We start from the raw sequence: 27,713 nt of genomic DNA, 5'->3' as shown, positions 1-27,713 counted from the left end.
TCTTTCTTTGACTAATTTTACTTAGCATAATACACTCTAGTTCCATCCACATTGTTGCAAATTCTTTTTGATCACCGAGTAATATTCCTGTGTGTGTGTGTGTGTGTGTGTGTGTGTGTGTGTGTGTGTATACACACACTACATCTTCATTATCCATTCATCAGTTAGTGGACAGTTGGGCTCTTTCCACACTGGCTATTGTCGCTAGCACTGCTATAAACATTGGAGTGCATGTGCCCAGAAGGAACGCACTTTAGGTGAACAGTTGGATGTATTTTAACAAATGAATGCACACTACAAGATATGAAACATTTATATCACCTTTATAGTTAGATCCCCATTATCAGCCAAAAAACTCATTGATCTGCTTTATGGTACCATATCTTGGTTTTTCATATTCTTAAAAATTCATAAAAATTGAATTGTACTGTATGTTCTCATTTGAATCTGCCTTCTTTTGCTAAATAGTATTCCATTGCAGAGATATACCAAAATTTGTTTATCCATGATCCTGTTCATAGACAATTTGGTTGTTAGGAATAAAACTGCTATAACATTCACATAGCAGTCTTTCTCTTGCTGTTTTCATTTTTCTTGGGCAAATACCCAATAGTAGAATTGCCGGATCACATAATTATCTGTATGTTTAACTATGAAAGAGCCATACTGTTTTCCAAAGTGGTTGTACCATTTGACAATCCTACCAGCAATGTAAAAGGGATACAGTGTTTTTAATTTTAGCCATTGTAGTGTTTTTGTAATGGTGTCTCTTTGTGGTTTTCATTTGCTTTTCCCTGATGACTAATAACAATAATATTTGATGTTGTCATTCATATATTTTCTTTTGAGAAAAGTCTTTTCAAATCTTTTGACCTATATTTTATTGGATTGTTTGCTTTCTCACTATTGGTTGTAAGAATTTTTACATATTCTGGATGCAAGTTCTTTGTTGGATAATAGGAACTGCAAATATTTTCTCTTCTGTGGTTTGCCTTACATTTTCTTTTATTATTTAAAAAAAATTTTTTTAATGTTTATTTATTTTTGAGAGAGAGAGACAGAGTGTGAGCTGGGGAGGGGCAGAGAGAGAGACAGAGAGAGAGACAGAATCTGAAGCAGGCTCCAGGTTCTGAGCTGTCAGCACAGAGCCCAACATGGGGCTCGAACCCATGAACTACAAGATCATGACCTGAGCCAAAGTCAGACGCTTAACCAAATGAGCCACCGAGGCACCATGCCTTACATTTTCTTAATGGTATCATCTATCAATGTTTATCTTTTATGGTTAATTCAGTGTAATTATCACCTAAGAAATCTTTTCCTACCTCAATGTCACAAAGAATTTTCCCCGTTTTTTCCTTCTGAAGATTTGTAGTTTTAGATTTTACTTTTAAGTCTATGCTCCATATCAAGCTAATTTTTGAATAAAGTATGGGATAAAAGTTGAAGTTACTTTTTTTCCATACTAGTATTCAGTTGTTCTAGAACCAATTGTTGACAAGATCATCTTTCCTACATTGAATTACCATGGCAACCTAATTGAAAATCAAACCACCACATATATATATAGGTCTATTTCTGAACACTTTATTGTGACCCATTGTTTTCCATGTCTACACTTATGCCTATATTGATTATTGTAATTTTATAATAAATTTTGAACTCAGGGGGTGTTAGTATTCAACATTATACTTTTCCTCCCAAGATTTTTCTCATTATTCCAGGTCCTTTGAATTTCCAGATAAATTTAGAATAAGCTTGTCAAATTCTACACAAAAGTCTAATGAAATTTTGATTGGAACTAAATTGAATCCATAGAACAATTTATAGAGAACTGTCATCACAACAATATTGTACCTTCTAATAAATTAACATGGTAACCCTCACATTTATCTAAGTATTCTTAAATTTCTCTCAGGATTGTTTCAGAGTTTTCAATAAAGTCTTGCACATACTGTTAGATTTATCCCAACTATTTCATGTATTTTGATGTGATTGAAATGGTTTTATTTTTACTTCATTCATTAATTATTGCTCATAAACAAAGATACAACTGAATTTTACAAATTGACCTTGTATGATGAGACCTTTCTAAATTTAGTTATTTGTTCTAGTAGTTGTTTTTGTAGAATTCATATGATTTTCTAAGTACAAGATCATGTCATATGTGAATAAATTCTTTTTGGGGATTGAGGACAAGGTTGACTATAAAGGACTATGAAATAGCTTTCTAGGGTGAAAGGGTAATGGTTCCATATCTTGGTTGTGATGCAGATTATATAACTCTGTGCATTTGTCAGAATTCATACAAATACACATCTAAAAGGAATGAATTTTACTGTATGTAAATTGTACTTCAATAAATGCCAAAAGAAAAGACAATTTAAAATGGTAATACTCAAACTGCTCTATAACAGCAATTGTTCTTTCATAGTGTCTGGTACATTTAATCAATGGTTTACTGTTTTGAATTAAAGCTATCTAAACCTACAGCACAGGACAATTCCAAGGCTTTATGAGATATTCACAATGACATAGTAGCATATACATCAACTGGATTTTGTTATTCCATTTCTGATCCTACTTTTATTAAAAAAAAAAAAAGCCCATCTTAGTAATGATAAGGTTAATGTTATTTAATCAACAATGCCTAACAAAAACTTTTGAGTAATAGAAATGTTAACAGAAAATTTTCTAACACTAATTTTTTTCAATTAATATGGCAAGATAGTTGAAGGATAGCATCTAGAAGATAATTGGCACTCCAGGTTTATCTACCTGTATATCTGGATTTGAATGAATCAATGTAGCAGGCAGCATCATTTTCTTTAATGCCCATCTGCTCTCCCAAAGATTTAGCTCCCATTCCATAAATGATTCCATAGCAAATCTGAAAAGAAGTCATTACACTCTGTGAGTAAATTAAAGGTGATCACTACATAACATGCAAATATAAAAGGTTCATGAGGCTTGAAATTTGGTCCACTTTTTATTTCATAGTGAGTCAAAAATGATTAGATCTGTTTTTGGTAGGTTAAATTCATAGAACCTGACATCCAGTGAACATCTTTTCTCTTTTCTGCCTTTCAGGAATACTTTCGGGTAGGGAGGAAGGGGGAAATATGAATAAATGTGAATATGTGTGTGTTTTAAGAAAATAATACTAGTGATTTAAAAGGGAAGATTTATTCCTGTCATTTAACCAGTAGTCTTCAGAGCGGCTTTCTGCTCCCATAATACCATATTAACTTCTGCTTAAAGAAGTGTCCAGGAGTCAAGAAAGAGAAGCATTACAAACATTCGTCTCCTGGCCCTTGCATAGGACTAATAGAGTAGGAAGTGGTGGCTTCATGGTTGGAAAATAGGGAAGATTTCACTGGAAATAAATATGCTTTCCGCTTCACCACCACCTGAAATCCCACAGTTGCAGAATTCTTTTAGGTTAAATGAATTCCTGAGGAAATTTTGGGAGTAATGGAAGGAGATGGTCTAAATAGGTCAGTAAGGACACTGTAATTTAATAATGAATATTGCCTGGGTTCAAATCCCAATTCCAGCATTTACACAAGCTACCTAAAGTCTTGTAACTTGATTTCTTCATCCATAAAATGAAGATAGTAATACCTGTATCATGAATTGTGAAGATTATGGAGTTATTATTTATAAGTGTTTAGGAAAATTCCTGATATAAAGCAAGCTCATATAAATGTCATTAAATATAATTTAGAAGATAACTTGCAAAAAATGATTATCAGAATTCCAAAATACTTTTAATGTGATAGGATGGCTAGAAGTTTTTGTTTTTTCCATTTTTTAAATGTTTATTTATTTTTGAGAGAAAGAGAGAGCAAGCAGGCAAGAGGCAGAGAGAGAGGGAGACACAGAATCCAAAGTGGGCTACAGGCTCTGAGCTATCAGCACAGAGCCCAATGCAGGGCTTGAACTCGTGAACCATGAGATCATGACCTGAGCCGAAGTCAGACGCTTAACTGACTGAGCCACCTAGGTGCCCTGTAATGTTTATTTATTTATTGAAAGAGAGAGAGAGAGAAAGACAGAGAACAGGGGAGGGGCAGAGAGAGAGAGGTAGAGCAAGAGAATCCCAAGCAGGCTTGCACTGTCAGTGCAGAGCCCTGATGCAGGGCTCAAACTCACGAACTATAAGATCATGACCTGAGCTGAAATCAAAGAGTTGGACACTTAACTGACTGAGTCACTCAGGCATCCCCCTATCTTTTTAAATACATTGAGAGAGGTTTTTTTTACCTTCTTTTTTCTTTCCCTTTTTGGTGTTTTTACATTTTATTTTATTGTGACTCCTACCTTTTTTTTTTTTTTTTTTTTTTAAACTCAGAAAGTACACAGCACTTTCTGAGATCTCAGCCAGAGCCAAGGAGTTCAGTGCATGGTGACTTAGGAAGAAAAATTGACATAGCATAAACACCATTAAGTCATGTAAGAACTTATTAAATAGAGGCAGATATCATCAGTGCATGAGTGTTTATATGGAGACAGAATGTCTAAGTTCTGGCATTCTGAACTTATCTTGGCTCCACCACTGACAGCTGTATGACTTTAAGTAAATTACTAACTTTTGGTGCCTTTGTTTACTCCTATATAAAATGGGAATAATAATAATACCTATTTTATGGGTTTATTATTAATATTAAATACTGGAACATTACCTATTTTACTTAGGGTTTGATTCTTGCTGAATGCAGAACCCCAGAAGAGATTCTTAAATAGAAAGGGCAAAGCTGGCTTTCTAAACAGTGGAAGAGGGGCACCTGGGTAGCTTAGTCAGTTAAGCATCCGACTTCAGCTCAGGTCATGATCTCACAGTTCATGAGTTTGAGCCCCGCATCAGCCTCTGTGCTGACAGCTCAGCCTGGAGCCTGCTTCAGATTCTGTGTGTGTCTCTCTCTCTCTCTCTCTCTCTCTCTCTCTCTCTGTCCCTCCCCTGCTTACACTCTCTCTCTCTCAAAAACAAATAATAAACATTAAAAAAAAATTTTAGGGGCGCCTGGGTGGCGCAGTCGGTTAAGCGTCCGACTTCAGCCAGGTCACGATCTCGCGGTCCGTGAGTTCGAGCCCCGCGTCGGGCTCTGGGCTGATGGCTCAGAGCCTGGAGCCTGTTTCCGATTCTGTGTCTCCCTCTCTCTCTGCCCCTCCCCCGTTCATGCTGTGTCTCTCTCTGTCCCAAAAATAAATAAACGTTGAAAAAAAAAATTTTTAAAGTGGAAGAAACAAGTGCTGGTGCTAAATAGGCAATGTTGAGAGGAAGTGTTTCATGCCTAATGAGTGAGTCAAGAATTATAGTTGCGAGTAACTAGAAGTATAAATGTAAAACTAACACATAGGATCTTAAAGGTGGGAGTAATGTTCGTTTGCCTCAGCCAGCAATCCTATTCTCTCAAAAATGGCATCAGATTTCCCACAGGCCATGAGGTAAAAACAAAACAAAACAAAAAAAAGTATCAATGTTAATCCAGGCCAGGAACTAATACGGACCCACTTGAAAAGTCCAAGGGCAGTGTAAAATTTCACATGTGGATTAGCTAACCAAAGGCCTCAAAAAGCTATCAGTTATTAATTATAATCTACAGTTCAGTCAATTTTTATTTTTCAGTAAACATTTAGAAAGCACCTGTGAAAATAAAGATGAAAATATGAATGCTTACAGACTAGAAAGAAATTTTTAAAACACACACACAGGGACACCTGGGTGGTTCAGCTGGTTAAGCATCTCTTGATTTTGGCTCTAGTCATGATCCCAAGGTCGTGGGAGTGAGCCCACATCACGCTCTGGGCTAAGTGCGGAGTCTGCTTAAGCTTCTCTTTCTCAGGGGCACCTGGGTGGCTCACTTGGTTGAGCGTCCGACTTCGGCTCAGGTCGTGATCTTACAGTTCATGAGTTTGAGCCCCGCATCAGGCTCTGTGCTAACAGAGCCTGGAGCCTGCTTTGGATTCTGTGTCTCCCTCTCTCTCTGCCCCTCCTCTGCTCATGCTCTGTCTCTCTCTCTCTCTCTCTCTCTCTCTCTCTGCTCTCAAAAAGAAATAAACATTAAAAAAAATAAAAGATTCTCTTTCTCTCCCTGCCCCTACCCTGCTCTCCCACTCACGATTCCTCTCTCTCTAAAAGAAACCCCCACCAACACAAATATACATAAATAACAACTACCACCACCACCACAATATCTACCACTAATGCAGATGGCTTTCCTCACACTAAGTTGCCTCAGACTAAACCTACCTGATTCTTTTTACTGACTCTATTGAGGAAAGTATAATGAATACCATGAGACAGGCTCAGGTGAATGTGATTTGAAAGATCCAAGATGGAGAAACAATTCCTCCACTGCAAATGATCAAGGCAATTTTTAAATTTTTTTAATCATTAAAATTCCCATTTATGTTCAACATGCTCACTAAGATCACCTGCTTTGCTTGTTGCCTCAGATCATCCCCAACAGACTCTGGCTCAATCATCTTCCACTCAGCGGCAATATTCCTGAAAACATCAGTTCCAGTGTTTAACACTTGAATGAGACGCCGATCATGAGATAAATGAGCCAAGATCCTCAGTTCAAGTTGAGAGTAATCCGCAGCTAATATTAAGCCACCTGAAACAGAAATTATTTTAGAAAAGCTGGTACAAAGATAAATCCAGGTTTTACAGAATTGAACGGGAAGACAGAAATTTAGTTCTAACCTAGAACCATAAGATATGTGTCCAAAGGTTAAAATCTTGCTTTTAACATGATGCAATTCAGTTCTGTGACTTAGATCATAATTTTTCTGTTTGGCTTTCAAGTATATGTATTATGTGTAAAGCCACCCCTGACCTCTGCCACTTAACCACTATAGTAGTGCTTTCTTCAGTGTTTCCACAGCACCTGATACACAATCTAAAATGGTTCTTCCATGCCTCTCCCACGTAGCACAGAGCCATTAGAAATGGGATACTTATTTTTCCTTTTCATTCTATAGAAAATCCTTTAAATGGTTGTTGAATGAATGAATGAATGAATGAAGAAACTGATTTGTAATATGTGCACATTTTAAGTGGGCTGGAGAGAAACATTCAATGGAAACAATCCTCTATGACTTAGAGGATTCAGAAAGTTTACCTATGGAATAGAAATAACTGGATTAGACACACATGGCAAAAACAAAATTTAAAAAATAGTGGTAAAGTGGCACCTGGGTGGCTCAGTCAGTTAAGCGTCTGGCTTTGGCTCAGGTCATGATACCATGGTTCATGAGTTTGAGCCCCTCATCAGGTTTCAGATCTTCTGTCCCCTCTCTCTCTATCCCTGCCCTGCTTATGCTCTCTCTCTCAAAAATAAATAAACTTTTTTAAAAAATCATGGTAAAAAAAAGGAGGAAAAATATTTACAACTGATATCACAAAAGATTCATTGTCATATTATAAAAAAGACATGCTACAAATCAAGAACAAGACAAAATATAAACAAGCAGTTCACAGAAATAATCAAAAGAACCTTAAACATACTAAAGAATGCTTGTCTTCATTCACAATAAAAGAAATGCAATTTAAAACTACAGCAAGGAATAATTTTTCTCTACTTAAATTGCAAAAATCCAGAAGTCGGACAGTACCTTCTGTGGCAAGGCTAAGAAAGGAACACTCAGATATTGTTACTGGGAACTAAATGGTTATTCTCCCCCATTAGATTGCAATTCAACAATACCTACCAATTAAACAGATTTACTCTTTGATTCAGCAAACAAACCCACAGTTTTCTGCTACACAGATTACCTGCACAGAGATTAAACTGATTTATGTTCAAAATTATTTACTGATCATCACAATTCTTCAGTATAAAACATTAAGTGAAGAAAGGCATACAACAGTGTATATGGAATCCTTGTTTTTGTGTAAGAATAGGGGAAGGAATTATATATTCACATTTGCTTATATCTGCATAAAAATACAATGAGGACATGTAAGAAACATATATGAATGAGGTTATCTAGAAGAGCTGCAGACAATAGGACAACTAAGACAGGGAAGGAAATAAAACTTCTCAATATATTTTGATTTTATACATTTTTATTTCTGAACTATGGTAAATAAATAAACAATTCAAAAGTATATAAGTAATAATTTAAAACAAATGACCACAACTTTTATGGCCTTCCTGCCATAAATAAGATAAACCCACAAAATATATGAAATAAGTGTTTTCAGATGTTGGACATAGTACAGGACTACAATCCTTAAGAAGTAAGGAGGAGGGAAAAGATGAGGTGAGTCATGCAAGTGTCTTAGGGTTCTGAAAAGAGGAACTTACCAGAATGCATTGCAGGGAAAGAAAGATGAAACGAAGCACTATGATCTCTCTGAGATGAGGAAGCAGAGACTAGAGTTTGTGCCTACTGAGGGAGCTAGAATTTGTGGAAATTTGGAGAAAGGAGTTGTACATTAGAGGAGCACCACAAATATGCACAGTAATCCCTTGGGACTTTTAACCAACTACTAAAGAAGGGAGATAGTTCAGGAAACCAGGCAAAGAACCAATACTAAAGGAATAACTATTACTGAAGAAACAACCACCATCACATAGCTGTCAGCTGAACAACTACTTGAACAACATCCTCTTGAATGTTGAGAGATGTTCAAGCTGTGACCAGACTGAGTGGACAGACCTTGTTAACCCCTTGAGCACCAAGTACAGACCCTAGCAAGGCAGCACCTTACAATCAGGACTAATCTAGCCCTGGGGTAAAGGCCACTCTAAACATTTGCTAACAAAGCTTAAAAAAAATCTCAAAATGATCAAGCTGACTGTGAAAGTAAATTAAGTGTCTGCCAGAGAAAATTTTATTAATGAAGACTACAAAATCCCAAGAGTCAATAATGTAGCAACCGTAATATCCAATATATAATAATAAAAAAAAAAATACCAGACATATGAAGATCCAGGAAAATGTAACTGACCAGGATAGTCTTTAATCAATAGCAAAATGATCCAGAAATTACAGAGATGATGGAATTTTAAATAGCTACCATAGATAATGTTCAGGAGTTTAAAGAAACATGAACATAATGATGTAACAAATAATGAAATGCAATAAGGTAATAAAAACTAGACAAAGAAATCAAATAAAAATTCCAAAGCTAAAAATATCTGAAATGTAAAATCCACCAGAAGGATGTGACAGCAATTAGACACTGTAGAAGAGAAGATCCATGAACATTAAAACAGTCAATAGAAAATATGCATTGTAGCACAGGATTGGGAGGAAAAAAAAAAAGGAAAGGGAAATAAAAAAGAAGAAAGCTTCAGGGAATTGTGGGGCAATACCAAGTGGTATTACATATGTATATTTGTGTATAGAAAGGAAGGAGAGAGAGATATGAACAAAAAATATTACAAGAAATAATGGTTGAAAATGTTCCAAATTTACTGAAAAATATAAGCACATAGATTAAAAAAAAGCCAAATGATGCCAACTGAGGAAATTCAGCAAATTCAAAAGCCTTACAAGCAAAGCATGAAAAACTACCCAGAGACTTGCGCCCAAATCAAATTGCTAAAATTGAATAAAAAATAAAATTGAAAAAGCATCCAAGGAAAAGTTATATTATGCTTAGAAAAAGAGAAAGAAAAATGGTGGAGTACTTCTCATCAGAAATAATGCAACCAGAAGCTAGTGGAAATATATAAAGTGATGAAAGAGAAGGACTGTAAACCAATAAATCTATGTTGAATAAAATTATCATTCGGGCGCCTGGGTGGCTCAGTTGGCTGAGCATTGGACTCTTGATTTTGGTTCAGGTCATGTTCCCAGAGTCGTGGGATTGAACCCTGCATCGGGCTCTGTGATGAGTGTGGAGTCTGCTTAAGATTATCTCTCTCTCTTCCTCTGCCCCTATCCCTGACTCACTTTCTCTCTCTCTCTCAAATAAAATTAAAAAAATAAATAAAATAAATTATCTTTCAAAAGTGAGGATAAAATAAAGACACCTAGAGACATGGGAATGCTGAGATAAGTCGTTGTCAGTAGATCTGCACTACAAGAAACCTTAAAGGAAGTATTCTGGAGGAAGTACTTTAACATTCCTTGAATTACTCCAAGAAATGAAAAGTGCGAGAAATGGTAAAAATGGACAGATAGGAGAGACGCTTTTTTATTTGATTTCTTTGAAAGATTATAGACTGTTTCAAGCAAGAATAACAGCTAGATAGAATTTATATGTCATAGAAATAAAACCTATTATAAAAGAGGGGAAATGGAAAAATTCCTTATATTACAGATGAAGTAGTATAAGGTTATTTGAAGATAGTTTGTGATGGGATGCATATTGTAAACTCTAGAATATATAGGATAGTTAATAAGACAGTAGAGAAAATAAAAAGAATAAAAAGTAGTCACTTAAATCTTTAAAAAAGAATAAAAAACAGATAAATAAAACACAAATAACAAGAGAGTAGACTTAAACCAACCATATGCCAATTTTTTTTTTTTTTTGAGAGTTAGAGTGAGTGACCACAAGCAGGGGAGGGGAAGAGGGAGTAGGAACGAGAGAAGCTTACACCAGCTCAATGCTTAGCTTAGATATAGGGCTCGATCTCATGTCCCTGAGATCATTACCTGGGCCCAAATCAAGACAGACGCTCAACTGACTGAGCCACTCAGGTGCCACACCAATAATTACTTTAGATGTAAATGGACTAAACACTAAATATATGTGACAGAAATTTTCAGATTTAATCGATATATCTTTAATTTCAATAAACTTAAAAAATGTAAACAAAAGCAGTATAAAATAAGGTCATGTTAACACAATTTTATTGTTTAGCTAAGAATAAATTGATGAACAAATAAACAAAATGAAGTATATACATACAATCAAATATTATTCAGCCTTAAAAAGAAAGGAAATTCTGACATATACTACAACATGGATGAATCTTAAACACATTATGCTAAGTGAAATAACCAGACACCAAAAGACTAATACTGTATAATTTCACATAGATGAGATAGCTAGAGTAGTCACATTCACAGAGACAGAAAGTAGAATGGTGGCTGCCAGGGGCTGGGGAGTGGGTGGGAAGAGTTATTTTTTAATAGATGTAGAGTTTCAGTTGTGGAAGATGAAAAAGTTCTGGAGATGGATGGTGGTAATGGCTATACAACAAGGCAAATGTACTTAATGTCACAGAGCTAAATACTTAAAAAATGGTTACAATGATATAATGCTGATAGTTCATACTTAAAGCAAAACTGAAAATTACCAAGCAGGTTATGTTATCATAGACCTGAATTCACCATTAGAACATTAAGTTTCTGGCAGAATTAAAATAAATTCAGAATGCACTCACTCAGACCTAACAGCTGGCAAAAGATAAAAGAGCAAATATGTATACAAATAGTAGGGATGTTTAGGAGTTAGATCGTGACTTTCAAATGTTTTATGACTAGAGTTTATAGCCAGAGTTAAACCTTTTATGAAAAGTATATGACTAGAGTACTGAGGAGAGGTCAGGCACTGGGAGGACAGCCTTGGGGACTAGCCCCTGCACTAGGAAGCAGCGGTGTGGAGAAGAGGAGGAGAAACAGAATAGCAAAGGAAGTCAGAAAGACAAAAAAAAAAAAAAAAAAAAATGTGCCCTTCGAGATCAAGGGAGGACAGAAATTGAGGAAAGTAAGGGTTAATGAACAGTACAAAAGCTGTACAGAAGTCAAAGAGGACAAGGACTAATGGTATCTGCTGGACTTTGCCAAAAGGTCTACAATGACCTTGGAAAACATGGTTTCAGCAGACTGCTGCCGATAAGCTTACACCACAGAAGTTTCCCACAGAGCAGATCATGAAGACAATGATGACTGATAACCTTGCAACACAAAGGGGAAAAACAGGCTACATTGAAGAGAGGAAAGGGGGAGCGACCAATGCATCCTTCTGAGTCTTATTCATAATGCAGGCTTTATCAGTGCTTTGAAAACCATTCCCACAGCAATAAGTTCAGAAAACCATCAGCCACCTTACCTGGGAAAGGTACAAAGGCATGTCGCATGCTGACTGAAAAGGGCATTCCTCTGTCTGAGGCTCTCTCCTCCATCTGTGCCTGGTGTCCAGAGTTCAGGCTGCAACTTGTCTTCTTTTTTCCTCTGTCATGAAAACAACATCAGCAGCTGGACATGAAGCAGTCTCAAATACATGAAAAAGGTCTCATTTTTCACTAAAGTCAATAGTTCTATCTAAGAAACTTAAAAATCTTATCATTTGAGACTCACTTTAAAGCTTAACAAAGCTACTAGATTTTCTTTTTTAGCAAATATTCAATTAAACAGGAAGTAAGACATTTCTGTAACAGCTTCTGCCACAAACTGCTTCTGAAACAATTACTGATATTTAGCTCAAATCAACAAATCCTTTTGACCATATGTAATTATCTATGCTGTTTCTTTCCATCAGGTGTATATGGCGAGGGCAGGAGGGGATGTTCCTAACACAATTAAAAAACTCTTCCCTTCAGCGACTGAGTTAATAAAGCACATCATGCCGATTGATTTAATTAGTGGCCTAGGTTTTCAGCCTTTCACCATCAACTAGCATCTTTATAGACAGACTCAGGATGTTAAACGGATAGCACCTAGAATAGAAATATATATGCCCAAGGGTGCCTGGGTGGCTTAGTCAATTAAGCCACCAACTCTTGATTTCAGCTTAAGTCATAATTTCAGGGGTTGTGAGTTTGAGCCCCCACTAAGGGCTCTGTCTCTGGCTCCTCAACAGACTTGGGGCTCCACGCAACATGGAGCCTGCTTGGGATTCTCTCTCTTCCTCTTTCTCTGTCCCTCCCTGTGCACAAGCACACTCTCTCTCCCTCAAAATAAATAAACTTAAAAAAAAAAAAAAAAAGAAATATGTATGCCCAGAACAAAAAATTCATCATTTCATTATTTTGTCCAATAAAATAACTAATTTCATTATTTTGTCCAAACGGCTGTTTTTGAACCATTCATACTCACAAAAGTATATTAACACAAATACAGAGAAATAACGTCTACCTGTATGTGGGAAGTAGGCCTCTGCCTAGGGCTTGAGAAGGTGGGCTTTCCCCTACTAGTGTTGGCATTTCGATCTCAAAATCTCTTGGCACGTTCTGAATATTTGGTTCTGTAAAGGTTATTCGTCCTAAAATCAAGCAGAATGAAGACATAAAATTGAGAGGAGTGGGAGGGATCTGACATTTATTTCACAGTAATGGCATTTCTGAATTATCTTTAAAATGCATGTTCTATTATTGCTACGCTAAAATAAATTTGTATTTAAATATTTTTCATTATGTTCATGTGTCTGACAATGATAAAATAAGTACAAGACCAATCCCAATGTAAGTGAATATATGAGTCAACAATAGAATGTTACATTAACCTAGCTCTCTAGAGAACAATCCTATGATAAGCCATAATTTGAGTTGAACTATTCCTACGCTAAAGTGAATACCAGGTGTCAGCACTATACAATGTTAGTGGTGGTATTAATGAGTAATCAAATGGACTAATCAAATGGATCCTAGGAGAAATGACTGTCAAAGCCTTCAAAACCCAGGAATGCACAAAACAGAATCTGAAGCAGAAGAGCAACTGAATGCTGAAGAGGGACAACTGGGGCCCAAGGAGTTAGCTAATGTAGAAAATGCAGGAGTGAGAAGCGGTGGCTGGAAAATCACTTTCTAGACATCAGCTGGCTGCTTTTCTTCATCACCATCCTTAATCGTTAAGAGAATCAACGGTAGCATTGATAAGGTTGGAGACTAGAATCAGGTGGTTACTGAATTTTCTAAGAAAGAGAAAGCAATTTGTTTTAATGTTTATAGCCTTTATTTCCCAAAAAATATTTTACACTTGTTTACTTATTGATTGAATTTTTCTAAAACACATAAGCATAGTTCAAAAAAAGTCTGGGTAACTGATTGTGTTATTGTAGTTTTTATAACACATATATAGTGATACAAAATCTTCTGTTTTAAAATGTACTCTTCTTTGTAACTGGCTGTCTACTAGCTACTATATATAATTTCATCTTCTTTTGATGAGTCAGGCATTTTAAGTACCTCAGATATTCTTTTACTGAATAAATCCCTGATAAATGTCCTTGTTATTTACCTTTTAGCAAAAATTAGTGTTCAATTAATGGTAGATATTAATGTACTTATTATCATTAAATGGCCTGTTCAATGTTACAAAACCAGCCAAAACCAGAAGAAGGAATCTAAGTCTCTTGCTGCCTCAGCACACTGTCTTCTTTTCTATAATGGCACTTACTATTCAGGTCTATTATTTGAATTAATGAGGTTAACACTGGCAGACAAACAAGATGGCAAAAATAAATTACAAAACATGAATGTGGCTTCATGGAGATGAATTCTAATAATTAAATGGCTTTGCTATGCTTAGGTAAGCTTGTATTTCTAAAATAGTCTTTATTTATTTATTTTTATTAATTAAATATAATTTATTGTCAAGTTGGTTTCCATACAATACCCATACAAACCGACTGAAAAACAAAAGGAATTGATTACTTTCTGTTTATATGCAATGAATAAATGCAACACCTTTAAAACTCTACATTGATTTTGATATGTTGATATGTCTTAGCATATGTCTCAAAATGAAATTTAAATACCAATAGGGCAAGAAATGTCTAGGATGAAGGCAGATGTTAGCTAAATAGGGGAGAAGGGAAAAGAATTTATTTAGAACAGAGAATAAGCAAGCAAAGAGAAGAGCAGTTCTTCATGGTGCCTCCATCTGTAATAACAGCAACAACTGATAACTAGCCATGCACAAAGTGCCATGAACTAAACACTTTAAATGTATTAACCTACTTAATCCTCAGAATGACCTGGTGAAGTAGACTATTAACACTGTGTTTTACACATGAGGACACGTGGGCACCAAGCTACCTTGTCTAAAGATTCACAGCACCAGAATTCAAACCATGTAAAAATTAGATATTAAAGTCCAATTCTATACCACCAATCTAAACTGTCTCCCCAATGAAAGAATTAATCCTGCCCTTTCTTCCAGTGCACTTTGCATTTGGCAAATATTTAGTTTTGTACGGCTTAGCCTAAGAATGCTTTTTTCCTTACCTATCCCAAGAGTCATACAAGACACTCAAAGTACTCCACAGCTCTTTTCTGATTCAGTAAAATAAGACACTCATTTATTATACAGATGTTCCACAGCACTATTTAGATTCAACTTGGAGAGAATCTTAAGAGGTTCAGGAGAGGGCTAGGACTGAAATTAGATAAGATCACTGGCTCAAATAAATATTAATCCAAAGCACAGTCTCAGACATCCCAGTTACTCTATATAGTACTTGAAAGTAGGAACTATATCTTACTAAATCTCATCTCTGTAGCTAGTATCCATCCATGCTTTGGTGTAGTATGTGTTTCATAAATGTTTATGAAACTTCACAGTATCTAATAATCAACACTTGAATTCCTTGGTCATCATAAGCAACTATTATATATGAAAAGTTTTTCTTTCAAAATTGGCTATTATCGGGGCGCCTGGGTGGCGCAGTCGGTTGAGCATCCGACTTCAGCCAGGTCACGATCTCGCGGTCCGGGAGTTCGAGCCCCGCGTCAGGCTCTGGGCTGATGGCTCAGAGCCTGGAGCCTGTTTCCGATTCTGTGTCTCCTTCTCTCTCTGCCCCTCCCCCGTTCATGCTCTGTCTCTCTCTGTCCCAAAAATGAATAAACGTTGAAAAAAAAAAATAAAAAAATAAAAAAATAAAAAAAATTGGCTATTATCTACAATTAAGATTTCTCATTACCTGTAGCAGTGTGTGATTGTGATACAGGATAGATTCTTTCCATTCCAAGAAAAGGATTTAGACGCTTTTCCCGCTGCAGAGGAAAGACCACTTTGGTAATAGCATTAGTGATTCTTCTCCACTCTAATATCAAGCCTGGTAAAGGATGCAATGCCTTTAATTTATTTAAAACATCCTGCCAAAGAAATATAAAAAGGTAAGATCAGATTCTTGTCCAAATTCCATAGCAAACTAGACTTTCTTAAATCTCAAAATTAATTTTGTTAACTCCTGTATCTACAACTCAAAATTAACTGTTTGGGTTTTTTTGACAATCACTGTGATAAAACTATAACAACTATAGATTATAAAATGCAAATATGTCAATGCTGAGTAATATCAATTTAGATCTACCTTAAAAATAAAATCAATGAGATGTCAACTTAGCAAGGTACTAGAACTGCCTTCCCTCGCCCCACCCCAAGAATCCTTTCTCTGTATTTTCCTTCTCTATTCTTCATGTGATTGGAAGTTTCTTACGTTTTGTTTTGTTTTGTTTTCCTTTTGCCCTAATACTTTCATGGTTTCCATGTCAAGAAAGTTAGAAGACATTTATCTTCAAAACTGTGAATTTTCCATGCTACAGAATTTTGGTAAACTGCTAAGAAATAGGAACTTGGAAGGTTAGAGGGCCAGTGAGATAAAACAAAAAGTTTTGTTACAGAATGAAACAGTGGAAACTTCCCTAGGGCAGGTTAGTCATAGTTAATGACATTAGGGTCAAAATTCTACAGAACGGCAACTGGGGACTTCTTTCTCCTTGGCTGTTGTGGCTGTATTTCCTACCCCTTATTATTCCATTGAAAATTTGTTCAGCAAAACTGTAAAATTAAGCCTTTTCTCTTCTCTCTTAAACATAAAGTTTCCATGGATTGTGATTTGTACTTTTACTTTGAAACTAGTAGAGTAGAGGGGTCTCTGGGTGGCTCAGTTGGTTATCCGACTCTTGGTTTTGGCTCACGTCATGATCTCACGGTTCATGAGTTCCAGCCCTGCAGTGGGTTCTGCGCTGACAGCGTGGAGACTGCTTTGGATCAATTCTCTTTCCCCCTCTCTCTGCCCCTCTCACATTCACTCTCTCTTTCAAAATAAATAAGTAAACTTAAAAAAAAAAAAAGAACTTAGTAGATTAGATTCTTAAAAGAAGTTCATGGAAAACTTACTATTTTGCCCTAAAATTGCCCCTAAACTGTTTTATTTGTAATGGCTGGACTTTTTTCTTTTTTAATTCTTCCACACCTTTGTTCATATACCTATAACTATATAAATTATGTTACACTAGAAGTCCAAGAGTAGTGGATGTCAATGACTAAATAATGTCTACAGATCTAAGTTTATAAACCATTATACTGTTTTAATGATAGGAAGGACACAACTGCTAAATCAGATTATGGTCCAGATTTTCCATGATGGAATGTCTCCAGTTTTTGCAGGCAGTTGAACCACAAACCAAATTGTTTTTATCTGGATAAGTTCAAATATTGGGCTACGCTGGATCTTGCTTTCGTCAGCATTCTTTCAAGACACTAAAATGCTAAAAGTAATTCAATTTCTGCCCTGTGACTGCCCCATAGAGCACCTTACTGGTGCTGAGCTGTTTTCCCAGCCTTAGCTTGCGTCCATTGTCATTCACTCTTCTAGTAGAACCCAAAGTCTTCTTGCTGCCTTGATTTTTTCTCTCTCCATTTGGTGGCAATTTTAATTCCAAAAATAAAACCTGCAAGAAATTAATGCTTCTTTAGTCAAGAATTAAATCACAAGCATTGACATTCACAAACATTTTTTAAAGTTATTTAAGAAAATCTATATAATTCAGTATGGCTTTGGAGATTTTCTTATAACATCTTAAATTATCACATTTAATAAATAATGGCAATAAAAATCTGTACGTCAAGTATGTCTATACCCTAATTTAAGCACTATCAGATTAATACCAATGCCAGGCTTTTAAACAGTCAAGAACACGGGAATGTATACTCTGTGCTGAACAAGTGATAAATAAGCTATTGACATTGAGACTAGCAATTGCTCTGACAACTGTGAACTCTCCTAAATACCCCTTGATGTGGTAACCAACGTGGCTACTCAACCATTTAGGCCTCATAGAGGGTCAATATGGGAGGCTCTGTGGCTATTATATGATCACAAAAATCAGAGAACAGTAAGGTAGAAAGGGATCCAAAAAGTCATCTACTTCCACCACCATAAGGCTAGACTCAGAATCCTTGGGCACAAAAGTCAGGAGAAGGTGGCTAACCCAACGTAGCAATAATGATAGCTAGAGTGGCTCATAAGCACCCACTGAAGAAACTAGACCTATACAGGGCAGGGATTTTTTTTTTTTTTTTAATTTAAAGTGGCAATAAATCAACAATTCCAGGAGGAAAGACCTACCATAATTAAAACAATTCAAAGATCTCAAGTTACGTTTTTAAAGGTTCTTTATCTTGCATTTCTGTTTTTGGTGAAACCCTCAGAATCGAGTACGGAAACTTCATAAATTACCTCTCCATGTCTCAATGAATATATCTGTGAAATGAGGTAGTTGAACTAGATGAGAGCAAGAGGCACTAATATTTATTGAGGACTTACTTTGTGTCGGCCATTATGCTAGATGCTTTAACACGTGTCATCACATGTAATATATGTAACAATTCTGTGACACATTTGAAAAGTTTACACAGTTGGAGAAACTTGCTTAACATTACATGGCCAAAAAGCAGAAAAATTAAGAATTAGAACCCATAGTCCTCTGACTCCAAAGTCCTTTTTCTTTCCTCTAACCCATGCTTCCCTCTAGACTAGGAATCAACAACCATTTCCAAAAATGGGCCAGATAACAGATATTTTCAGCTTTGCAGATTTTACTGTCTGTCACAACTTTTCAATTGTGCCATTATAGACCAAAAGCAGCCAAAGACAATAAGTAAATGAACAACAGGTGTGGCTGTGCTCCAATAAAATTTTATTTACAAAAGCAGGTGGCAGACCAGATCTAGCCCACAAGACGTAGTTTGCTGATCCCCACTCTACGCCAGCGCCATCCAAAAGAACTTTTTTGCAATAATGAAAATGTTCTATATTTGCATTCCCCATTATGGTAGTCACTTGCCACATGTGGCTATAGAACATTTGAAATGTGTCTAGCACAAGTAAGGAACTGAATTAATATATTTTATTTAATTTTAATTAAATTAAATATAAATAGCCACAAGTGGCTAGTGGCTCCTGTATTGGACAGTGCAGCTCTAGATGATTAGTAATATCCTTCCCAGGTCAAAGATTCAACTTCAGATCACTAAGGATTAAACAGTCAATGTGTGAAACTGTCAGATTACCTTAAATATAATTTCCATTTTAACATGAAGACCTAAGAACGAGCCATTAACATCAAAGGTCTTTTATTCTGGCCTAGAGTTTAGTCTAGGCCTATGGCCTTAGTACCCATCTGAATCACAAGGGCACAGATTCCTGTCTTTGCCCCAAGCCTACTTATGCTGAAATCCAGAGATCCTATGTTTTTGATAAGTCTTCTATGTAATTTTATGTGCAGTCAGTTTGAGAGTTGTAAGCTAAAGAACTCAAAAGAGGGGTGCCTGGGTGGCTCAGTCCATTGGGCAGCCAACTTTGGCTCATGTCATGATCTCATAGCTCATGAGCTTGAGCCCTGTGTCAGGTTCTGTGCTGACAGCTCAGATTCTGTGTCTCCCTCTCTCTCTGCCCTTCCCCTGCTCACGCTTTGTCTCTGTCTCTCTCTCTCAAAAATAAATAAACATTAAAAAAAAAAAACTCAAAAGAAAAAAATTAAAAAAATAAACAAAAAAGTCACCACTAATTCAATACAAATGTACCCTGTGGTTAGGAGAAACAAAATTCCTCTTATTTATTTTTTTTTTCAACGTTTATTTATTTTTGGGACAGAGAGAGACAGAGCATGAACGGGGGAGGGGCAGAGACAGAGGGAGACACAGAATCGGAAACAGGCTCCAGGCTCTGAGCCATCAGCCCAGAGCCTGACGCGGGGCTCGAACTCCCGGACTGCGAGATCGTGACCTGGCTGAAGTCGGACGCTTAACCGACTGCGCCACCCAGGCGCCCTGCAAAATTCCTCTTATTTTAAAAACATAACCCTGTGGCTTAAAAAGGGGGCATTTATATGAGTATATATAACATTTATTGAATGTTTACTAGGAGATGAGCACTAGTCTAAGTGTTTTACATTCATCATTTACTCCTCACAACAACTCTGTGAGGTATTTCTATCATAACCCATTTTACTGATGTAGAAATTGAGATATAAAGAGTTAATGTATTGGCCCAAGGTTCAGAGTTAATTACTAAGTGGAGGAGACAGGATTCAAATTCAAGAAGACTGGCTTGAAAGCCTGTGATCTTTACAATATGCTGTATTACTGAATTGCATCTGTAAGACACCTGAACCTCAATGCTATCGAGTATAAGCACCCACCCTGTACTTGTAACCCCTCTACAACAACCCAACCACCCTTTGTGGAGTGTGGGGAGACTAAAGAATAGAATGTCAAACTTTGAAAATAAAAAAAAAGGATAAACTGTGTCAAAACATATGTAAGTTTATAAAAATCTTATGTAGGTTTAAAAAAAGCAAATAGTCACAAAATACCCTTTTTCGTTAACAACTGAGAAAAATATCTAATTTTGTTCTCCAAAAAAAAATTGGGGGGAAGGAAGGAGTGAGACTTCATGAAATGTCTAACTTCATGGAGAAACAACTACACTGTTATGTAACATCACTATAGATCTTTTGTTCAATAAATATTTACTGAGTACCTCCTCTGTTCTAGGTAAATCTCATGGAGCATACATTCTAGGTTTCTTTACTACCTTCCAAACTCATAAATACAGATATAATTTATAAATTAGACACTAGAATACTCTATTTCCAAAGTTCTCCAATAACTAAAATTTTTAAAATTGATCTTTGTCATTTAGGCAAACACATTTAGGAAATACACACACATACACAAACACACACATCATTTTTAACTCTAAAATTCTGCATTCCCATGATACAACCTCAGCAATATCATCTGAACTGGTGAAGGAAAAACTGTGCCCGGCTAGTTGATAGGCCTGAGTCTCAATCGCATCCAGCTTGGCTTGCATTATGTGTTTCTGACTTTCACATTCTGCAGTACTAAATCCAATTCCATTTAGTTCTAACAAGGCCAAGCAGTACTGAGAGGGCATTTCCACTTTACAGAAAACATCTGGAAGAAAAAACAAGAAAACTAAGACATTAATTCACCAGCTAAACGATTGGATTAGCATCATCACCTAAAAACATATGGAATTTTTCTAGGCAAATTCAGAGGTGCTACCCAAGCAATTCTTCAAGATCCAGTCTCCAAAGCAGCACTCTCAGGCCAACAATGAAAGGCATAAAAGTACTTCCCACTTTTCTACTTCAGCACTAGACCACTATCTTTGTCTACACAGAGGGCAGAAAAACTGGCAATCTTGTGAATAGTCTATATTACAATAAACTGCATTTCTCCCAAGATAATGTTTTTGTTTCTACCCTTGGCAAGAGCGAGAGAGCCAAACTTATTTGCTAAACTGACTAGAAAGAGTTAATCTCCTGAAATTATTTCCAATGTTCCTGGTTCCATGATATGCACATTTGCACAAAGAACTAAAAATGGAGGCTTCTTACCAAAGAAGCCAATGCTCTTACCAAAGAGTAAAGAAAAAGTTTTCTAAAGTAAGAATCAGAGTATTTTTCTATCTACTGATGCTTCTCAACAGAGTAGTCATTCTACATCATTTTTTTCCAGTATGCTTTCTGGAATATTAGTGTCAAAGATACTCTATGAAAAGAGTACATTTGAGAGACACTGTATTGGGAGTTCCAGCATTTATATACTGCTTTTGGATATTCATGATGCCTGTTAATTTAGTAAAGGCTCTGAGAAGCCCTGAAGCAAAGACTATTTAATTTTGTATTAACTGAAAGTCTGAAATTATTTGACCACAATACCTTGTATCTTATGCAATACTTATTAACATCCTGAAAAGTAAAAATATTTAATGTCTCACCTTTTAAGGAAAGTTTGTTGACCCCTGTGCTGGACAATCCAGACATAGAATTTGCATTAAAAGTGATAAAGAGGGATGCCTGGGTGGCTTAGTCCTTTAAGCCTCTGGCTCTTGAAAACAACTAGGTTGTGATTTCAAGGATTTGTGAGAGGGAGCCCCCCATGGTGGCAGCTGTGCTGACAGCACAGAGCCTGCTTGGGATTCTCTCTCTTCCCCTCTCTCTCTCTGCCCTTCCTCCTTGCTGTCTCTCTCTCAAATAAATAAAGTTTAAAAAAAGTGTGATAAAGAGTGATAAAGACCTGTGATAAAGTGTCTAAATATAAAACCAACACCAGTCTGTAATAGCACAAAAATGCCAGCAACATCGTTTTAACCTTGAAGGTTTTCCTTCTTCAACAAAGAATTGAGTTGATTCATAGCGTTGAAGATGAGAATCGACTCCATTGAGGCTCTGTATCTCCCAGAATGTTCAGTGTTGACATTCAGCCCCAGACTCTGAACTCCTTGGCCAGTCTCTATCCCTTCGAGGAGTGGAAGCTCATGAGGAAGAAAACTGGAAACTATGCTGTGAAGAGTTGGCTCCTTAGAATCTGGATCTAGTAACCAGCATGCCACCTGAAAGGGTTCAAAGACATTTGTCACACTTAAAAGGGGAAAATGCTCATTTCTAATCTCACTCATTTTCATGTAATACCAATTCAGTGGCCTTTCTAGAAGAGGAGGAAAGGATAATTATAAATTGTCCCAGGACTCATTTTTGGTACTAATTCGAGCAGTTTTCAAAGAAGGAAAACTTACAACTTTTTCATTACTACAATGGTGATACAGCTCCTGCTGATATAGTTCTGAAATAGGCTTGAAATCCTAGCACTTCAGATAATTAAAACTTTGTTTCTGAAAATGTAGACAGACTCTTCTCCACTAAGGGTTGATTTTGGCTAAGCTACTCTAGTAAAGATAGGCCTATATAGTTTTAGGTTTTTAAAAATTCTTTCAACATCATAAGAAGTGAGACATAAATGTTTTACCATTAAAACTTCATACTCAAAGTTTTAGAAAGCCTCTGGGGGCTTTCCCCTCAGTATGAGGGCCTGTCACTAGGACCATCCAACAAATCATGACTGCTATTTTTAGCTCTCCTATGAGACTAGACTTGTATTTTCTAATGCTATGTGATCTAGCAGATCAAAACTAAATTGAATTAGGAAATATAAGCCCTACTCCTAATTCTGACAATTACTACCTGACTCATTTACTTCTTCTGTAGCTTAAGAATGTAGTTTGATAGGGGAGTGTGATACTGTGAATTATAATAAGAAATTTAAAATTGGTCTCTGTGCATTTCTAGGACAGAACTTCTAAAACCCTTGACATTTCCTTAACTATGAGATAAAGGTGTCTCTTGTTATGTTAATGAGGTGACTTTCGGAATGCCCCTAGGTTACCTAAGGATGGGAGCTGGCTGCCAGAGGAAACTCTGTGATTGGAGGGTGAGTACTTTCAGTCTCACCCCTGACCAGCTGGGAGGCGCCTGGAAGGCCAATGGCTAATGATTTAATCAATCGTGCCTATGTAATGAAGGCTCCATAAAATCCCCAAATGACAGGATTTGGAGAGCTTGGAAGTTGTGGAACATGGAGGTGTTGGCGAGAGTGGTGTGCTCGGACAGAGGATGGAAGCTCCCTTTCCCTTCCCACATACCTTACCCTGCGTCTCTCTTCCGTCTGGATGTTCATCTGTATCATTTATCATATCCTTTTATAATAAACTGATAAATGTAACTAAATGTTTCCCTGAGTTTTGTGAGTCACTCTACTTAATTTATTGAATCTGAAGAGGGTGGAGGTCACAGGAACCTCTCATTTACAGCCAGTTGGTCAGACTACAGATAACAACCTGGATTTACAACTGGCACCTGAAGTCCTCGCCAGATGTCCTCAGAAAGGGGGGGGGGGGTCCTTGGAATCTCCAGTCTGTAGTCAGTTGGTCAGGAGCATATGTGTTAATTTGGGCTTGCAACTGGCCTCAAGATAGTGGGCAGTCTGTGGCACTGACCCTTAACCTGTGGAATTTGATGCTATTTCCAGGTAGATACTGTCAGAATTGAGTTGTCGAATACTCAGCTGGTGTTTCCAGCATTGCTTGATGGTGTGGGGGAAAACCCTACAAACACATCAGAACTGGTCTCAGTAGGGGCGCTTGGGTGACTCAGTCTGTTAAGCCTCTGACTTCAGCTCAGGTCATGATCTTTCAGTTTGTGAGTTCAAGCCCTGCATTGGGCTCTGCTGACAGCTCAGAGCCTAGAGCCTGCTTTGGATTCTGTGTCTCCCTCTCTCTGCTCCTCTCCTGCTTGCTCTCTCTCTCACTCTCTCAAAAATCAGTAAACATTAAAAAAAATAAATAAAAAAAAAGAATTGGTCTCAGAACACTTTTTTGTTTTTTTTGGTGTCAGAGAAGCAGAACTTGCTAGAAGGGCCTGGCTCACAGAAACATATGGTTTATGAAGAGAAAGGATAAAAGGGTGGAGATTATGATCCTTTGATAGCTGGATGCTACCTAGTGACCCATGATGTGAAACTGCAGTTACACTATAGTTACTAAAGGTAAAAGCTACCAATGCAATTTAGAAATGGTAGACCTAACCCCCAAGGAGTTGGCTCATTAGATATATAAGGAAATAAAAAATAATAATCACACTAAACATACAATCTCCTGGTTACTGTTATCTGTAATAGCTAAATAAAAGTAAAGTGCTGGGTCTCATCCTGATGCTAAACCAAGTTCAGATTTGGGTCGGTCTGAGCTCTAGCCAGTAGCCTCAAAGTCATCTGTACAGGGGCAACACAAAGTAGCCCTAAGACCTCTGGTCATCATTAAGGTAATCAATGTAGGAGGGCAATACCTACAAACTACCAAAACTAGGGGATACAGTGTGAAGAAGCTGTTTCCCTTTGCGGATCAGTATAATCAGTCTTTTTTTTTTTTTAAGTTTATTTATTTATTTTGAGAGACAGAGTGAGTGGGGGAGGGGCAGAGAGAGAGAGGAAGAGAGAGGGAGAGAAAGGGGGAGGGAGGGAGGGAGGGGGAGGGGGAGGGGGAGGGAGAGGGGGAGAGAGAGAGAGAGAGAGAGAGAGAGAGAGTGAATCCAAGCAGGTTCAGCACTGTCAGTGCAGAGCCCTTTGCAGGGTTTGAACTCACAAACCATGAGATCATGGCCTAAATTGAAGTCAGACACTTAACCAACTGGGCCACCCAGGCACCCTACCTACTATCATCAGCCTCTTGAGGAACCTTTACCAAAATGGATTAGGAGAGTAATTTAGGAGGGTCTGGTCTTGGATGCTGTAGAATGAAAGGCAGAGGGTTGATGCAAGACCCCACAGCTCACTATAGTATAATCATAGTTGAGTGTATGTGATCCAGACACATGCGAGGTTGTTGCCAAGGAAACAGCTGGCCTGGTACACCGGATAAAAGCCACTGTAAGGTCTGTTTACCCTGAGAGGGAGACTGTCCCTTTTCTCTTATAAATGCCAAGTGGAACACCCCAGATAAAGGAGCTGATATTCTTCATATGCAAGCCATATGGGACTGCTTTATGATAACTGGGATATTTACCCACTGAAATCAGTAGATTATCCAGGTCACAGTAAATGCTTTGATTTAAGGGGGACCTTTAACCATATAACTGTACTGTTGCAAAACTGAGGGACAGTTTGGGAAGCCTTACCAAAATTACCACCTCACTTCCTCTCATAGGCCTTAGAGGTGATAATAAAAACTTGAGATTTATTAACAAGAGAATGAGAAGAGGCAGGGCCAGAGTCAAGAGACTTCCCAACAGGGTGGAAAATTTTAAAAGGTTATTAACAAATAAGGGGAATAAAGCAAATATTGACAGGAGCAAGAGAAAGAGGAAACAGAAAGGGGAGAGTTACAGGACTCACCCCAGAAGGCTGGAAATCTTTAGATGGTTATTAAGAAATGTGATGAATAAAATGGGTAATGATGGATTAAATAAAAGGTTTTAGTAAAGCACCACCAAAGGTTGGGTGGGTCAAAGCAACCCCCCCTCCGTTAGTCCTCCAACATTAAAGGGCCTCAAACAAGACTGCTCTATTCACCATAATTTGGAGAAATTTTAAAAGCTTGAAGGCAAAAGGTACAATGAGAAACCTGACCAGTGGTTAGGCAGATTAATCAAGTTAATAAAAGGGCCGGGGTACCTTGGTTCAACCCGTCCCTCGGGACTCAAAGCCTTTAGGACAAGAGTAGGTAAAACTGTCAGGAGGTGGAAAAGAGAAGTTTCCAGAACTCTTTGATGGAAGATCCAGGAACTCTGGTACCAAAACCCATTGGTAAAGCCCTGATTTGGGCTACAATTAGATTAAGAGAAATGTAAAAATGTAATCGTTGATAGGCTTATGTAAATTGGAATGTTTAATTATGTGAAGAAATTGTATCTCCTTTACCTGAATATTTTATGGTAATGAGTTGTTATGCCTGGTTGGGGAACACTTTCCCTACCTAGTTTTGTAAAACCAAAGCCTTTTGATGAAGTCCTAATGGAGGTTATGATTAGAAATGTAAGGGTTGATGGAATTAAGGAAAAAGTCTGTAGGAGAATTGGTATGTTTGAAATGGCTTTAGATGAGGTGGTTGGGTCCTTACCTGATTGCATTTTGGGAATGGACATTATGTCAAACAGGGGAACATGTCCCATAATGAGTATTGTAAAACAGAAGGCATCTAAATTCACTCTTCAAGCAATGTTAAATAGACATGCTCAGTGCGAACCAGTAAGATTGCCTAATCCCGCACAGTGTGGAATAAAGCTCAAGTGCTGGTAAAGACAAACTGTGCAATTGCCCTATGTGGAGACTAGGGCTAATGGCAGAGCTTGTGAGCATCTCATGACAATGACTACTGGGACTTTAAACAAGAGAATTTCCATTTGAGGGTATTTATTGCCTTCTTATCTGACATTATTAATTGATGCTATTTCTATTACTAAAGGATATAATACGATCCTGAAACCTGAAATACCCACAAAGTGTTGGGTGATATCCGAGAACTGCTCTAATGGAGATGGCAGTGCCCAGTAGAGTTCCATAATAAAATGGAAACAGTTTATACAGGATCCTGCTGCCTGGGGAATGAAAAGAAGAGATACTCAAGAGCAGGGAGCCTCTTTTCTCCTCGGCTTGACTCTGGAATTGTGTGAGGAGGAGCTGCTGGATTCCATTGTCACTTGGACAGTGCTCTAGAAACAGTCCTTGACTGACTGATAAAGAGCTGCTAGGTTTGTGGATGGCAGTTCCGAAGTGAATGGACAATATCCTGCTTTGGAAGGCCATCATTCTAATTAAAGAAGATAGAAAAGATCATCCTGGTGTGCTGAATTGCATGTTGTTTTCCTAGAAGTGATGAAAGAATTGAACAGAGCTAGGGAAAAGCTCTGTTTGGGTTTTCACTGGCTCATAAATAATGCCCAATAACTTTGCCAAAATGTCAGTCAGGAAGGCAATGCACACATGGCCTACTAAAGAAGGGTCCTCTTCTGGGACACAGTCCTTATAGAAATTTGAAGGGGTGCATCAAAATAGGACACATTAATGCCTTTCAGAAGAATTCCCTTCTAGGCTAGGAAGGTGACTAGAATCATCAAGCCAATGTCCCTGTATGACCCTGGAAGATGGACACCTGGATCTGTGAAATGAGTGGGCCTGGTTCACTGCAGCAATGCAGAGATGGGCTGAAT

The 27,713-nt window shown here is 37.4% G+C and overlaps 1 protein-coding gene across 1 annotated transcript in view; it reads right to left on the bottom strand.

Moving 5' to 3' along the window:
* Nucleotides 1-27,713, bottom strand: part of POLQ (DNA polymerase theta) — a 126,431-nt gene that overhangs the window by 17,634 nt on the left and 81,084 nt on the right. Inside the window, exons 19-26 of the mRNA XM_030330387.1 lie at nucleotides 22,327-22,567; nucleotides 20,930-21,123; nucleotides 17,454-17,591; nucleotides 15,836-16,010; nucleotides 13,051-13,177; nucleotides 12,026-12,147; nucleotides 6,439-6,623; nucleotides 2,779-2,890 (exon numbers count right to left, since the gene is read on the bottom strand). Of these exons, the coding sequence (XP_030186247.1) occupies nucleotides 2,779-2,890; nucleotides 6,439-6,623; nucleotides 12,026-12,147; nucleotides 13,051-13,177; nucleotides 15,836-16,010; nucleotides 17,454-17,591; nucleotides 20,930-21,123; nucleotides 22,327-22,567 (1,294 nt within the window). The remainder of the gene's footprint in view (nucleotides 1-2,778; nucleotides 2,891-6,438; nucleotides 6,624-12,025; nucleotides 12,148-13,050; nucleotides 13,178-15,835; nucleotides 16,011-17,453; nucleotides 17,592-20,929; nucleotides 21,124-22,326; nucleotides 22,568-27,713) is intronic.

The sequence above is a fragment of the Lynx canadensis genome, chromosome C2 (assembly GCF_007474595.2).
Source record: "Lynx canadensis isolate LIC74 chromosome C2, mLynCan4.pri.v2, whole genome shotgun sequence".
Lineage (NCBI taxonomy): Eukaryota > Metazoa > Chordata > Mammalia > Carnivora > Felidae > Lynx > Lynx canadensis.
This window is presented reverse-complemented; position numbering and strand designations above follow the sequence as displayed.